This window comes from Cydia fagiglandana, chromosome 4, assembly GCF_963556715.1.
Source record: "Cydia fagiglandana chromosome 4, ilCydFagi1.1, whole genome shotgun sequence".
NCBI classification, from domain to species: Eukaryota; Metazoa; Arthropoda; class Insecta; order Lepidoptera; family Tortricidae; genus Cydia; species Cydia fagiglandana.
In genome coordinates, this window is record NC_085935.1 from 20,758,083 (window position 1) to 20,774,088 (window position 16,006).

General features: G+C 38.8%; 2 protein-coding genes across 2 annotated transcripts in view; one reads left to right on the forward strand and one right to left on the reverse strand.

Moving 5' to 3' along the window:
- Window positions 1-3,590: 3,590 nt before the first annotated feature.
- LOC134664191 (secretory phospholipase A2 receptor-like) lies at window positions 3,591-10,322 on the reverse strand. Its single transcript, XM_063520780.1, has 5 exons — window positions 10,186-10,322; window positions 9,456-9,596; window positions 5,954-6,148; window positions 4,855-5,106; window positions 3,591-3,756 (listed from the first exon to the last, which is right to left on the reverse strand). Exons 1-5 carry the CDS (start codon window positions 10,319-10,321, stop codon window positions 3,599-3,601), a joined length of 882 nt encoding a protein of 293 aa, XP_063376850.1. The 5' UTR covers window position 10,322; the 3' UTR covers window positions 3,591-3,598.
- A 2,653-nt stretch (window positions 10,323-12,975) lies between these two features.
- LOC134664034 (macrophage mannose receptor 1) overlaps window positions 12,976-16,006 on the forward strand; it is a 30,971-nt gene continuing 27,940 nt past the window's right edge. Inside the window, exons 1-2 of the mRNA XM_063520597.1 lie at window positions 12,976-13,047; window positions 15,576-15,672. Coding sequence (XP_063376667.1) covers window positions 12,976-13,047; window positions 15,576-15,672 — 169 coding nt within the window. The remainder of the gene's footprint in view (window positions 13,048-15,575; window positions 15,673-16,006) is intronic.

Consider the following 16,006-nt stretch of genomic DNA (forward strand, 5'->3'; position numbering starts at 1 on the left):
ACTCTAGGGAACGGTCGGTGTAGCCTAACTTCTATATCTTGCTAAACGATGGCATTGCTGACGCCTTTTCATGATTTCTCGTACAAAAAAAAATTACAAAGTATAACGATAGTGTGTCTGTTTTTAGGGTTTCGTACCCAAAGGGTAAAACGGGACCCTATTTCTAGACTCCGCTGTCCGTCCGTCCGTCCGTCCGTCTGTCACCAGGCTGTATCTAACGAATCGTGATAGCTAGACAGTTAAAATTTTCACAAATGATGTATTTCTGTTGCTGCTATAACAACAAATACCTACTAAAAAGTACGGAACCCTCGGTAGGCGAGTCCGACTCGCACTTGTCTGGTTTTTTCAACACTTCTCGCGTCGCATGATGGTCCCTAAGATGTTCCTTTCAAGTCCGTTTTAGTTGGTTGTGACTGTGAAAACGTTCTGCGGTGGGTCACAAATCAGTTTGTTCGATTGTACCATCAGCCGCAAAAGTGGATGGCGAATTTATGAATGATTTCATTCATATTTTTCCATGCAATTTCGCAGATCACTGTACCTTGTTCTGTGCTTACCGTCCTTCCCTTACCTACACATATTATCTCATATAAGGGGCTATTCATAAATTACGTCATTTCAAATTAGGGGGGGGGGGGTCTGGACATCGGATGACGGTAGCATGAAGTTGAAGGAAATGGGGTCATTTGAAGCATGATTTTTGGATGATTATAGGGGGGGGGGTCAAAAATCGTCAAAAATCGATGACGTAATTTGGTAATGGACAGCCCCTAAGTAGGTAATATAAATCTACATACATACAGTGTGTGTCTGACCATGGGGCTTTAAATCCAGGGCTCGATTCTACTCGCTAAACTGAGCTACTTTTATTATGGCACCAACCCCGAAATCCCGAAAATTTTTTTTTACTTTTTCATATATTTTGGCTGATCAGGACTCTGGTGTCGACGTTTCCATGGAAAAGCCAAAAAGATTTCCCCGATTTTAGGGTTGGTCCCATAGTAAAAGTAGCTCAGTTTAGCGAGTAAAATCAAGCCCTGGATTGAAAGCCCCATGGTCTGACACACCATGTATAACAACTGTCAACACTAGTTGGCACTTTTCTTATGCAAGGTCACAATTGCAGAGTCACTCCTTGAAAAAACATGACGCCCCTAAGAAAAACATCCAAATCAATTACCACTGACGTCATCAATCTGCGAATCGTCGCGTCACGCCTCGCTCGCGTCATTTAGCGTCATCTCGAAGCATCACCGCGTCATCGAGCGATCGTTGTCTTTTGGCTGTATAGAGACATAATCGTGTCGTGGTGTCGTGTTTCGGAGGTTCCGGGGCAAACTGCCGAATCCGACACAAGAACAGCCGATTCAACGGAGCCACGCCGTTTTGTCGCATAAATAGTGTTTAGCTTTTAAGTTTATAAAATATATATGTATGTTAGTCTGTAAGGTATTTGTAATATGGGCCTTGTTGCCTGACTTAAATTTTAAATAAATAAAAATTATATTTTCTTTGATGCCCGCATGTACTGAATGGGGTGTGCCTATGGAGGCTTCAGCGAAGTAACTTAGAAGAGTAAAATATATACATACCCTAATAGAAGCTTAATTTTTATCAGTATATAACTATTAGTAATCTATTTAGTTTTTCGTTTTTTTTAGGTATTAGTTTTAGTTTTGTAGGTAGTTTTAATTTTAGGTTACTTTTTATTCTAAGTTTGTTATTAATATTGTAAACAGACTTTCTTAATTTTTCGAACTAGATTGTTAACAGGTACCTAATCAGACTTATAGAAAATATGCAAAATAAGTAAGAAGGGAAAAATTCAGCTATTAAAACATTATATACTTAGGTATCTCCATTAGGTACTCTATTCTTTCGGTCTACTCTTAACAACGGGTTTTTGGACTCATGTGTAGGTATAATAGGTAATAATTGCCCATTTGTTAGCTTTCGTTTAACAAATAAAAACGTTTCCCAAGTTTTTTGTGACCTATTCGCAAAATATTTAATTTTATTATTCTCCTAATGAAACATCATAAATGTCATAATATACCTACTTAGTTTCTAAAATTATTACCTATTTATATGTAAATATATAGAAAATTATCCGGTGCGAGGCCACGGTGCGTAGTCAATTCATATGTGTGTCTGTGTCTCTACAAGTCCATTTTGGATGGAAAATATTTTGTTCCCATTTGTCATTCAGTGTTTTGATAGACTTTAAGTAACGTTGGAAGATTGAAAACTTGCCCATGGTCACTCACCGTTTTAACCAGTTTCGAGGGCCATTGAGACCCATCTGATTTGGCATATATATGTATCTAAGTAAAGTCGAAAGAAGTAGTCAAGTGCAATTAATTTACATATATTTACATCATACAAATTATTATTATAAATATTTAAAGTATAACGAATTTCTCTTAGTTTTGTTAGTCGCATTTATTTGTCTCTTCTTCTTCTTCTTCTTCCTCGCGTTATCCCGGCATTTCGCCACGGCTCATGAGAGCCTGGGGTCCGCTTGTCAACTAATCCCATGATTTGACGTAGGCAACTAGTTTTTACGAAAGCGACTGCCATCTGACCTTCCAACCCAGAGGGTAAACTAGGCCTTATTGGGACTAGTCCGGTTTCCTCACGATGTTTTCCTTCACCGAAAAGCGACTGGTAAATATCAAATGATATTTCGTACATAAGTTCCGAAAAACTCATTGGTACGAGCCGGGGTTTGAACCCGCGACCTCCAGATTGCAAGTCGCACGCTCTCACCGCTAGGCCACCAGCGCTTCGCAGTCGCATTTATTTGTCTATGCGTCCTTTAGTACCTACCTACTTAGGTCACAATTTAACTATGATGACGTAAATAAATGTATTTTCTTTCTTTCTTTCTTTCAAACATTGATATTTGGTTGAAGCAGGATAAGTTTCCAATTCCTTTTTGGTACCATCACCCACACTGTTAACTGTCCATCGGTAAACCTTATTACAAAAGGTTCACCGATGCACAGGTTAAAGCGTTGCTGTTTGTATGGCTAACACTGAAAAATTAACGAGAATTCCATACCAAACTTTATTTGATGATTCCACAATCGGTACTTACATAGTTATTGTTATAGGACTTGACCATTTGTGTAATTGAGAATGTAAATTTGCTGAATGTAAAATGAAAAAGCCCTACTTCCTATTCTTAGTTATTGATATGGCATATTTATTTTACAAAATGTTAACAAAGAAAAATCTGGACCTAATTTCGACCACTCATTTAACAGATACAACGATGTGAGCTACAGCTGAGCGATTTACGGCTTTTGATGATGATGAGATCCCTTTTTACATAGGAAGTCCTTAGAACCCTTAGATCATTTTAGGAAGGAGAGCCACCTTGATTTTTGGTACGGTCGGGATGAAGTGTTGGGGTGATTTGCCCAATACAATCATAAATTTAAGCAGGCACTTGTTTAGGTTTCACACAGGTAAAATACGAGTGGTATGTAGGTTTTAATTACATATATAAATAAAAATAAAAATTATGAATTAGCTGTGCCATCGTTTTTCATGTCGCCCTTGGATTTACGTTGCGAACGTTGCGATCCAACTATAATGTGATTTCACATATGAACGGGACAAGTAAGTTGCAAGGGTAGTCGTTTAGGCTGCCACTGCGGTCGATGGTGCCGCAGAACTCCTTCCCTCCGGCGTTGTTGGGCTCGTTCTGGTGCCAGCCTTCGTATCCGGCCTCGGACAGCGTCTCACCTGTAAAAAACATATCCTGGGGCCTTACCATGATGTCCTATTGAGATTCTGTTTAAGGATGACTCACGTTAGACCGGGCCGTGTCCGGGCCGGAGCTTCCGGCGCATCGTTTCCTATGGAAATCATCACGTGATCGCCTGTCATGTCATAGAAAAGAAAGCGCCGGAAGCTCCGGCCCGGACACGGCCCGGTCTAACGTGAGTCACCCTTTAGGGCCTAAACTGAATTGCTAAGGGACGGAGTTATGCGACTTATAGCTCCGTCCTTTAGCAATTCAGTTTAGATCATAAACAGAATCGCAATTAGGACATGGTAAGCCCCCTGTAATTCTTATGTGTACGATGTACCACAGTACATGCTCAAACGCAAAGTTGAAATATATTGTCGATATAGGTACTTGACTGATCGTAAACCTATTTACAACGGATTAGATTCAGCTTCATTTATTACATAACGAGTTTAGGGGTCATCCATTAATTACATCACGCGTTTAGGGGGAGGGAGGGGGTCAAGAAAATGTGACATATTGTGACATGGGGGAGAAGGAGACACAAACTTTGTGACGTCATTTTAACTTCATCAGTAACCGAAAATTTATTTAAATTATTTTATTCGCTGTACATTTAAATAGCAAGTTTTTAAAACGATAATCGTTTTTATTCGTTTAATTTTCTTTCCTAAGCAGTTTTGGGTTATAAAATTACAAATATTTATATCGTCAAAAATATTTTGATAATATATTAATTTGGCGATTTCGTAGAAAAAATGTGACGTCACACTAGGGGGGAGGGGTTTGCCAAATGTGACCAAGTGTGACAAGGAGGGGGGGAGGGGTCAAAAAACCTAGAAATTCGTGTGACGTAATTAATGGATGACCCCTTATATAAAAAGTCGTAATTTTTTATCTTTATTTGTTTGTATTTTCTGCGTAGGAACGTGTTGGTACTTATCACTTTTAAGACACAAACTGGCAAAAGCAAAGGACTAAAATGTACCATCAGCTGTTAATATTGCATGGCAACTTTATCAATGAATTCATTCATAATTAAATTTCTCCATGCAATTTTGCAGCTCAATGTACAACGAATGTTTGTTTACCAAAAATTGTCAGGAATTCCCCATATTCATTCCAATCCCAAATGCCCACACTGGCCCACCTCGAGTCACCCCTTTTTATAGTAGTACTGGGATTCCTCCCAAAAATATCCTTCAGCACTTGCGCTTCCTCGTTGCTGTTAATGACTGCCAGGTGCCCCCCCTCTGCTTGGCACGCCATGGCGGCTCGGTGCCAGGTTCTCGAAACGCGGTGGAACTTGTAGCAGCTGCCCGTGCGAGGCTCAAATTTGTAACCTGACAGCAAAACATTAAAATCTTTGTAAAATGTTACATTTGGATGGTGACCAGCGATATTACGGTTGCGTTAATGCAGCAGCGTTGATGCTGGCGATTTCATTACCAATTCCCTTGGTAGCGTAGTTGTTGATGCCGCATTGCGCGGTTAGAACGCTCAATCGGTCTTTAATTTTATCAAGGACCCTGTAGGCCTAACGTTATAACAGTACCTATAGGCCAAGCAATAAGAAGGTATAGAGGGAAAAGTTAGGAACACAATTTTTGATTCCGTAACTTTGTTTGGACTAGTTAGGAGGTGAACATATCAAAAGTCCCCGGCTGTAGCCCCGGTGCTGGGAGGTAGAGGGGGAAAGAAGGTCTCATTTTTCGGTTTTTCACTTATATCTTTGAAACTTTGCGTCTTAGCGACATGACTACTATTTCCTGGCCTACTAATAATGCTGCAGTCACCATCCGAATTTTATCCTTAAATAAAAAAGACTTGCAGTATGTTAGGAGCTGATTTTGTCTGCAATAGGTAAGACCAGTACAGTAGTACGTGGTAAAAAATTTAGTGGAAAAAATCAAGCAGCCGCCTGCATTCCTTGAAAAGTTTACTAGACTGGAACATTCTCATACTTTTACACTAGATCTATCCTTTACGATGACTTGGGAAGAATAGAGTTTGCTTCTCTCTCTTACAACCACAAACTCCCAGCCAAAAATTGTGGTGCGCCATGCAGAAAAATAAAACACATTATCAGAGACGTATCAGCTTTGTACTTTGGCAAATAGAGATAGTGCGACTGTTATGTGGATTTTTATGAACATGTTGTGGCTATTTTGATCATTAGAAGATACTGACCTTCAGCTGTAGTGCCACAGTGCGTGTTGACAATCATCTTTTCGCTCTTCTTGTGGCAGAAGTAAGGTCGAGGGGTGTTGCAGCCGACGTCGATGGCCTCGCCTACACCGTCCAACACCACACAGTCTTCCTCGTTTTTCACATTGTTGGGCTCACCTTCGCGCCATCGGACGGAGAGGTTGGCCATGGGAATTCCTAGAAAGATTTTTTTTAACTTATACAATTTGTAAAGATGGAACAATGGCATTATTTTTTTTTTGCAAGAGCATTTATACAAAATGGTATCGTTCCTATCCTATTGTTTTAACCATAAAGTTAAAGAACCGGCTTGACCGACTTCAAAAACAGAAATTAGCGTATAAATTTAAGGGCGGGTTGCACCATGCCCATTTGATGTGCTGATCATGGCTAAGGGTCTCCCCAAATATATCGACGCGCATTCGGCAAAAGCCGATAGGAAAAAGCTTTATGTCCACGCAATAAGAGCGGACCCGGACCCGGGTTTTTTAAAACAACTTGTTTCATTCTATGACTTTACCCAATATTTATTATTACTACCTAATAAATCATTTAATTACAAAAGCAATGTGATTTTGATCATGTGTGCTGCTTTTAGATGAAAGATATCTACAGTGTACAATGGTTGTAGTCTATTGCAAAATATACCAGAGCGCTAAGATCTTACAATAGCTACATAGTCATGATTTTATTTCTAAGAATAACAAGTAACGGTTAGGTAGATGGAGCAATTAAGCTCCACAAAACTATATAGTTTGACTGCGGAAGTGCAGAGGCAGGTATCAGTCTTATTTCTTATCTTAAATTATTCTAGAAACATGGAATATACTCACATGAGATAAGTTGAGTAGGTTGTTAGGTTTGACCTAGGCAAACAACTTCTCTATCTACACACTACAAGCATGTCTACTTACTTACAAATTAAATAGAATATGACTTGCTTGCATGTATGACTTTTGTAAGTTACATATAAATCAAATGAATATAATACACTGTAACAAATGTATCTATGTATTCCAGGCTATGTTGATATAGGTACTACAGTCCAGTGTAAGAATATGGGTGTCTCTGTAGTTACATCAGGTAGGTCACTGTAGGTGTCTTGCTTAGTAATGTTCCAAAGTTCTTGATTTGCTAATAGTAGAGCTATAGGGACATATTTTTGGGTGGGATGTATGCACCAATATTTTTCACTTGGCTATACAATTCCCTAAATTTAAACACAAAATACCTAACCTACCTCAATAGCTCTTAAGCTCTGAGTTCAGTCACAAGAAAAGTCCCTTTATGTTATACATATTTATTTTATTTAGTTTATCATCCTCATGTCAGAAACTTTGCTATAGGCCATGCATGTTTACATATATTATTTATCTACACCTCAAGAAAAAAGATATTTATAGATGGAAATAACCAATTCATGTTACCAGTATGACTGAAAAAATAAGTCCTTATGATTGCAAAATAAGTGCAATTTGTTGATCTACTGTCAACCCTCTCCGGATAACCTTTTACTTCTATTAGTCAATTTGTTATCAAAAAGGATATCATATAATAATAAAGTAGCATAGCAGCAAGGGCCAAATGCAGAAGGCGGTGATCTTGGACACGGCGCGGATAGTCCGCCGGTTCCTCTCTGCGGCCCTGACCGCCGGCAGCTTGGGCCTTGTTCTGCTGCCGGCGGCACCATAGGTTAGGTTTTTTATAATGTGTTAGATAATAATGGAAATAAGAATATTTATAATACTTTATTTTTAATTACACAACAAGTTTCTTCCAGTTATTTTAAACCACAAAAATTTCGTTGTGCTTATGTATTTGACATTCATATTGTTGAATTGATTCACTTGTACATTCCTTTCATCATGTATTAAAATCAATCCTGAAAAATAAACAACATCACGTTTCTTGAGTTGATTCACTTGTACATTCCTTTCATCTTGTATTAAAATCAATCCTGAAAAGAAAACAACATCATGTTATTATATGTAAAAATATTTTGTATTTCTCTTTGACTACCAGTAAAAAGAATATGCTTAGAACAAGCGGCTTTAAATTAATGCACAAAAGTAACTTGAATGTTATACTACTAATTAGCAGTTAGGTATGCATAATTATGTCAAATATGTTATTGCCAATTGAGCCTGAAAAGAAAGGTATGAACTGCTTCAGAGCCAGTTCACAGCTTAAAGGTAAAGGCATACTGGCACAGTAAAGGTAAAGCCTTGTGCATACGGTTCTAAAAGTAGTAAGGGATAAGTACTAATAAGATAACTTACCATGCCATGTAGCTCGTTGTCTGATTTCGGCTAGAGCTTAGTTAGTTTTAATTTGCTGGACATTTTCCGCAAATCGACAAACACTGTGCCTATTTTGCGAGAAACGAGGTAGCCCTACTTTAACCACTCCAGCTCCTTCACGAAACCTAGCAAGGTCTTCAGGTTGATAACTGCCTCCTTCAGTGTGGCTATAGCTTGGAAAGCACTTGGACTTTTAATAATCGTCAGAAATTTCACTTTAAAGTGCCTTGTCGGAAGCCAGTGTTGCTCGAAGCGTGAAGCCCGTGATGATAATATTCAGGAATGGCTTATATTGTTGAATATTTAGATATGAAATCTGCAAAGAAAGTTTAGTTCGCGCCTACAAAACTATTCTCGTTGAGAATTTTGTTAATTCAGTTTGGCATTTTGTGACTGGGTTGCTATATAAAATAAACATTCTACCATAAATTTTTTGGTAGGAATGCGTTCATAATGCGGCAATACGATTAGCAATTAGTAATTTTAACGTCCTGTTATTTTATAGGTGGTGCAACGCATTTTATTTAGCAATCGTTAAGACCCCCACGTTAGCGTTAAAATTTAGCGAACCGTGCTTACGTTAGCAGGTGGTTTGGTGCAACCCGCCCTAAGTCTAGCCTTTGCAAAAACTACTCATTCAAGCATTGACGTTCCCTTCCCACTTAAACTTTATTAAGGCAATAATTAGATCATAAAGCTTTGCTGCTGACAGCATTGCTGTACAGCTGTACACCAAGCAATACTGTAAAGTCGCCATCAGATATATCGGAGCGGCCAAGGTGCTCACAAATATCTGAACACGCTTCTATTGTCAGGGCTTTAGAGTGTGTGTTCAGATATTGTGAGCACCTTGGCCGTTCCGATATATCTGATGGCGACTGTACAATGGCCTGCGCTCGCGGTGTTCCACCCTTAGGGCGATACTCGTTTGAACGCATTTGAACGCCTTGCAGGTAGCCAGGTAGCCGCTCGGTTGCAAGGATTAAGACATTTTTTTCTTAACTGCAGGAACGCAAGCGCAGGCGATTGTACCTACAACAAGCAATGCAGTCATCAGCAATTCTGCAGTGCAATAATTTAAAATAATAATGACGGGTGTTAAAAAAACTAACACGATGAGGTTGATCTATATGTCTAAACACCGCCAGATATAATCTAAAATTTAGATTCTAAACAGTTCTCACCATCCATGCTCATGAAATCTCCCTTGGATATCAAGGCATGTACTCCTATGTACGCGTGGCGCATGGTCAGCTTATTGGCGGCCAACATTGCTAGCATCGCATTGGACATAGCGCTGGTGGTCGGGGAGGCCAGGGCGCCACCTGCAATAGGAGGATTTTAACCAGACTATCGAATAGTGCTGTTTTTCTTAAGTGCAAGTTGGAACTTAGACGGATCATTTTACGCCTTTAAAGACGACAGATATTTGCCTAGAAAGCGAAAAATCATACAATAATGGAGAGCTTAAGTGATCGTGACTCTTGAGTCTCGAGGAAACGATGAAGCAGAAGAATTATAACAAATAATTGCACAGACGCACCTAGTATATGCTGCGGCTTCTAGCGGCCTGCTCCCAGCTTTTAGCCATCTGAAGGCTTATGATAAGACAGTGATCATCTTCTTCTCCGTTGAATTACTCTTGGCAGAGCAGTCATGGTCACGTTGAACGACGAACGATTCTACGCCAGTTCTCCCTGGCAGATGCTTCTCTGGCATATGTGTTAAGTGGGGTGTTGGTAAGGGCTTTTATCTGATCCGTCCAAGGCCCTGGGGAACGTCCTCTTGACCTACAGCCATTGACCCGTCCCTGGACAACAAGTGTCTCCATGGCCTGCTCTCCCCGTCGCGTCACATGTCCGAACTATCTGAGGATACGCGCAAGACAGTGATACTGATATGAAATAGTTGTACCTTCGAGATGGCAGCGCAGGCGCGCGTCGGGCCAGATGGCGGGCTCGATGTGCAGGCGCAGCCACGCGTCCACTTCTGGCACGTACTCGTAGCCCATTCTAACAGGACTTCCGGTAGCATACTTGCCTAAAGACATAGGCGATTAATTAAAGAAAAAAAAACATGTAATCAACATCACATTTTTATGTTTTTTTGTTATTGTTATGAAACTATAGGTCTATTCTTATTGTCTCTAAAATACGTTCATAATCTATGTATGACTGTTTGTTTCTGAATAAATAAAAAAAAAAAATCACATCACACTATCATTCAATGAGGTATTGATTTGACAAAACTAAATACATTTATATTTTAAATTATTTTTGATACCTACATGCTTTTATTGCTGATTGCAAGATGCTATTTTGCTCACTGTTTTTAAGTAGCAAAGTACCCTTATTCGAGCTGCTGAGGTTAAAATCTTTTTTTTGTTTTAGGTACCCAACCTTTCACAAAATAAAAATTTCTTATACACCAAACATTCTAATCGTCAGTACCTAGGTATGTCGTGAATCGTCGTCATTGGCAAATTCCTGACCCCAATACCACAAGAGGGGAAAGCCATACTATATAAAAAAAATACCTGCATATGTATAAATCTTACCTTGCAACAAAATTACACTTAATAATAAAAACCAATACACTTTAAACATGTTTTACAAAAATTTTGACTAAGTAGTTATTTAAGAAAATGCGACAAATAATTTTGAACACTAAATATGGCATAAAAAAAATAAACACGTTCTACTATGCACTTCTCATATAAGTTATGTAGCTAACAAATAAAAATATCGCTAAATTGTGTGATGTTTTATCAGTAGGTACGTGCGTGCAAAAGCATAACCAAGTTTGTTTAAAACCCCGTGGGTTCCGATTCGTCTCTCACTCTCACTCTCACTGAGCGTTAGCTGAGCGAGATATTATAATGTTTTTGAATTTTATTTTTTGCAAGTTTTAATAAAAAAAATATATTTTTTAATAAAAAAAAACTTTTTTTTTTGGGTTTTATGGTTTGGAAGTTTTAACATTTTTTTTTATTTCTTAATAAAAACAACTTTTTTTGTTAAAACTGTAATCGATGAATTCAATCAAAAAATACACTTGCGCATTTCCTTTTAATTAGCAATGAGCTTTTGTGCAATAAATCTAAAAAAAAAATAAGATGCATAATGTTCGTTTTTTTTTTATCGAGCGAAAGTCTAAAAATCTAAATCCGAATCGACGAAGTTACCAGAGAAAGACCTCAAGATAGCTAATTAAATTTTGAGTAACCGATGCGATCTTAATAAGCGCTACCAAGACGTGCTTTTAAAACTATGATCTTAATTTGGTACTATTAAGGCCTGTGCACAGCGGCTGCGTGTGCGTGACGTGCACGTGCGCGTGCGGCGTTGTAGTATACAGATCCTTATGAGAGATGGCACACCGCTTGCGTGACGTGTGCGTGTGCGGGTCCAACATTTTAGCGCACGCACACGCGCACGTCACGCACACGCAAGCTGGTGTGGCTCGGCCTTTATTGTATACTTTTGGAGTAAGTATAAAATAAGAAAGATCACAATTTCAACGGCTCAAATGCGCTATGGGAGTAATGGGAGTTGCTTAGAATTGTAGATATTATGCATAAGCATAAGCATTATAAACGTGTATTTTTGGTAATTAAACCTATAAAATGCCTTAAAAACTTAAGTTGGGTAAAAAAACTACTTTTATTATAACTTGGCTCATATTTTTGTATTTTTTAATACATGAAATAACATAGGTACATTAGTATTGAGTGATAACATGAACACAGGATGGGGTAACGATAATATAAATGATGGCTGTCGTCATTTATATTTGTATCAAGGGATTCCCACAAATGATAACAATTTTCAACTTAAATTTGCTTAACTACTTTGCATAAGTATAATATTTTAATTGTAAGAAGGTATTTTTTTATAGGCGAGTCAAATACATATTATCAAAAGGTCCCCTTTGTGGACAAAACAAAACGAGAATTTGATACAAATCCAGGTATTGACAGGAAAACCTATGGTGGCGCGATCTATGCAGCCCCAATACATGGTGTGTCTGACCATGGGGCTTTAAATCCAGGGCTTGATTTTACTCGCTAAACTGAGCTACTTTTACTATGGGACCAACCCTAAAATCGGGGAAAAAATTTTGGCTTTTCCATAGAAAACGTCGACATCTGATCAGCCAAAATGTATAAAAAAGTAAAAATGTTTTTTCGGGATTTCGGGGTTGGTGCCATAGATAAAGTAGCTCAGTTTAGCGAGTAGAATCGAGCCCTGGATTTAAAGCCCCATGGTCAGACACACACTGTATAGTTCATCATTGCCTAGCCACACCTGGAACTAATCAGAAGAAAATTGCGATGCGTAGAATGGAATAGCGCCCGAGCTGTTCATAAAAGAGTAGAACAATACGAGCAGCGGCGTTTACAAGACCTGGATGCTAAGCGCCATCACCGTAAGACGAGACCGAAGCCCTCATATACTTAACTATACCTACAATTCAGCCGGCCAGCTTCATTCCGCACCATGCAATCGCATTTTCAAAATCATGTTTGGCTTTGCAAGTCATATTATGGCTCCTCTACACGATGGGCCAACGCCGGCCACTCCAAGGGACGCATTTATGCGTTAGAGGGAGCAAGTGATATTGCTATCTTATTCTACCCCATGGCTGCGTCCCTTGGAGTGGTCGACGTTGGCCCATCGTGTGGAGGAGCCATTAGAGCGTTCCATGTTCCTGATTAAAAACGGAGAAGTCGCCATCGTCGGACACGGCGAGGAGGACTATATGTACTTACCTATGGTTAGAAAGTCAAGTTGACTGTGACCAGTTGAAGGCATAAGTTCAAATTAGGAACGATTTGATTGGTTACGAGCATCGCTAGGACGGGCAATTAATGACTTCGGTCGAACTCGGCTCCGTTCGGCTCAGCATTGCTCCGAGCAATTCTTAGGGTTGGCACCACTTGACTTCCTTATTGCGTGCACGACCACGGATAAGATAATCACTTGAATTTTGACAACCCTAAATAGCCGAAAGGGATAGTGCCATATATTAGAAAAGGATAGCATGATTGGACCCTGAACCGCTGTCAAATTTCGGGTTTGTGGGAAGTGTCCTTTCTGTACGGTAGTACTATTATTTCTTCTGTGCTATAATGGGCTTGCATAGATGGCGCCAGCATCAGCATAGCAAACTATACGCAATATATAAATAGCGACTGATGTCTACCTCTTCCTTGATTTTTTATACTTACTTAGATACCTTTTAACCGCATAAACTGCTAGTTAATCAATACTCGTAACCAAGCAATGTATATAATATATGTATAATTTCCCAAAACGATGTCAATTTATGATGAAAAGTTAATTATTGACTAAATCTTTTTCCTCATAATTTGAAATTATTTTGGGAAATTGGCATGTCACAGAAGTCAGGCGGTATCAATGTTGGACACTTGACATTGGTATAATAATATATTAATAAGATAAGAATGCGCGACACCTATTTAATTATCTAGGTACTAGGTAGAATTACAATAATTTAAACGTAATAAATATATAGTTAATAATTAATTATTAATTAGACCACCTGTTGTTACCTGGTTCTATTTTTCCGTTAAAATTTCTTTGTAGTTTTACATGTATGTAAAATGTATACCTAATTATTGGTGCAATAAAGAATATTTACTTACTTACTTAATTTAAATACATTCTAACGTTTCGCTTTACAGCGTTCGTGGTTAACAGGGAAGGCTGAGAAAAATTACTAAATACTAAGGTCTTCTGGCCCCCCCTTTCAGGGGGGCGTAAGGAGGCCATATCAGGGCTATGCCCTGTCTGGTCTGTTGTTGCCAACTACATATGTTGTTTCTAGTTCTTTCTTCTCTCATGTTGATTGGTCATCATGGCTTGGTCGTCATGGCGACCAGTCTGTTTTTCTTCACCAGCCTAAGCTGCCCTCATGGTGGTTAGAATAGGTTGTCCATTAATTACCGGACACTCTGTTTATTCACCACTGCCAAAATTACAATGTGCAACCCTGTGTAATCTGACATCAAGTCTCTGAGGTTTTGTGAGATGATGGATGAAAGGCTTTCCACAGCACTTGCATTTGACTTTTAATGATTATCTGTATTTTAATTTATATATATTTATTGTATTTTTATACGTCTAATTATGCGGTGTATTGGCATATGCTGTGATGCCGTGTAAATGTATTTAAATAATAATAAAATCAAACCAATATTTGAATCATATTTGAAATAGGGCGTCTCGCTCGCACTAATACATGTACGGACAAGTCAGAGCAAAATGAACGTGCAAATGACAGCTAACTGATAATATGATTCCAAATTATGATGTTAAATAAATGTATTTAATTTACTTTCTTTCAAACACAAAATTGACAATTTGGTACTCGTATCGTCTTGGGTCGTCGCATTCGTTTTTCGTCAAGTTCTTAAATTAGTCTTATTCTGCTTTCGTCACGCATTCTACATTGAAACCCACCGTCGATTGTAACGGATGTGGAATGGGTGACGAAAGCAGAATAGGACTAATTTAAGAACTTGACGAAAAACGAATGGGACGACCCAAGACGATACCGACAATTTCACCACGTCACATAGCTCTTCGATCATACATCGCACTCGCACGAAACCAATTTGTTCTGTTGATAAGCTTGCGTATATAAAGAGAGCACCAAAAACAGTCGTTCATACTTCTTCGCTATTGGCTTGGTTCACGTACTCATTAGTGGAACATTTAACTAATAAGATATTCCAAAAAACACCCATTGAAAACTGATGCGATTTATCATACCGTGTCTCATTTTAATCACCGGTAAGTTTATTTTGTCTTTTTGTTTATTATGCACAATATATCTTTTAATTTACTTAATATTATTTACCAATCGCTTGTGTAAGGAAACATCTTGAGGAAACCAGAGCGGCTACCGCGAAAACCGAAATTCGCAAATTGCGGGGATCTTTTTCTTTTACTCCAATGAAGGCGTAATTAGAGTGACAGAGAAAAATCCCCGCAATTTGCGAACTTCGATTTTCGCGGTTATAGCCCAGACTAGTCCCAATAAGGCCTAGTTTCTCTTCTGAGTTGGAAGGTCAGAAGGAAGTTGCTTTTGTAAAACTAGGATCTATGTCAATTCTTATATTTAGGTGGCTGAGCAGATCTCAGGTCCCTCAGGTGAGCCACGGTAATAAATGTCGGAAAAACGGAAGGAAGATGATGATTAATCGGGGCATTAAAATTATTTAAAAAGCCAGTTAATGAGTTTGCAAGTGTCAAAAACAGATTATCTTTACTTTGCAGAAGCGCTACGTCTACAGCCAAGTCGCTGGGGTGTGGCTACGCCTGCACTTGGAGACTGCTACCTGGTACGAAGCAGGAATGCGCTGTACCATAGAAGGTAAGCCTACACTCTACCCTTGTCATGTGCCAGTCAGTATGAAAACAAAACTGTAAGGAATCATCATTATCATCGTCATCACTCTTCCTCTTGAAGCACTGTTGGCCATAGGCGCGTCTACGTGTATCTACCCCACTTATTCCGGTCCTGAGCTAATCTTATAGATACTACTACTAGCTTTTGATCGCGCCTTCGTCTGCGTGGAATAAGTACCAGCAGCTAGAGTAATTCAGCGCCTGGATAAAATCTAATAGCAATTCGAGCATAATATGCTGAATTGTTTACACCAATTAACAGGCACTTCATTAATTTTCTCATTTCCACTCCCCTTTTC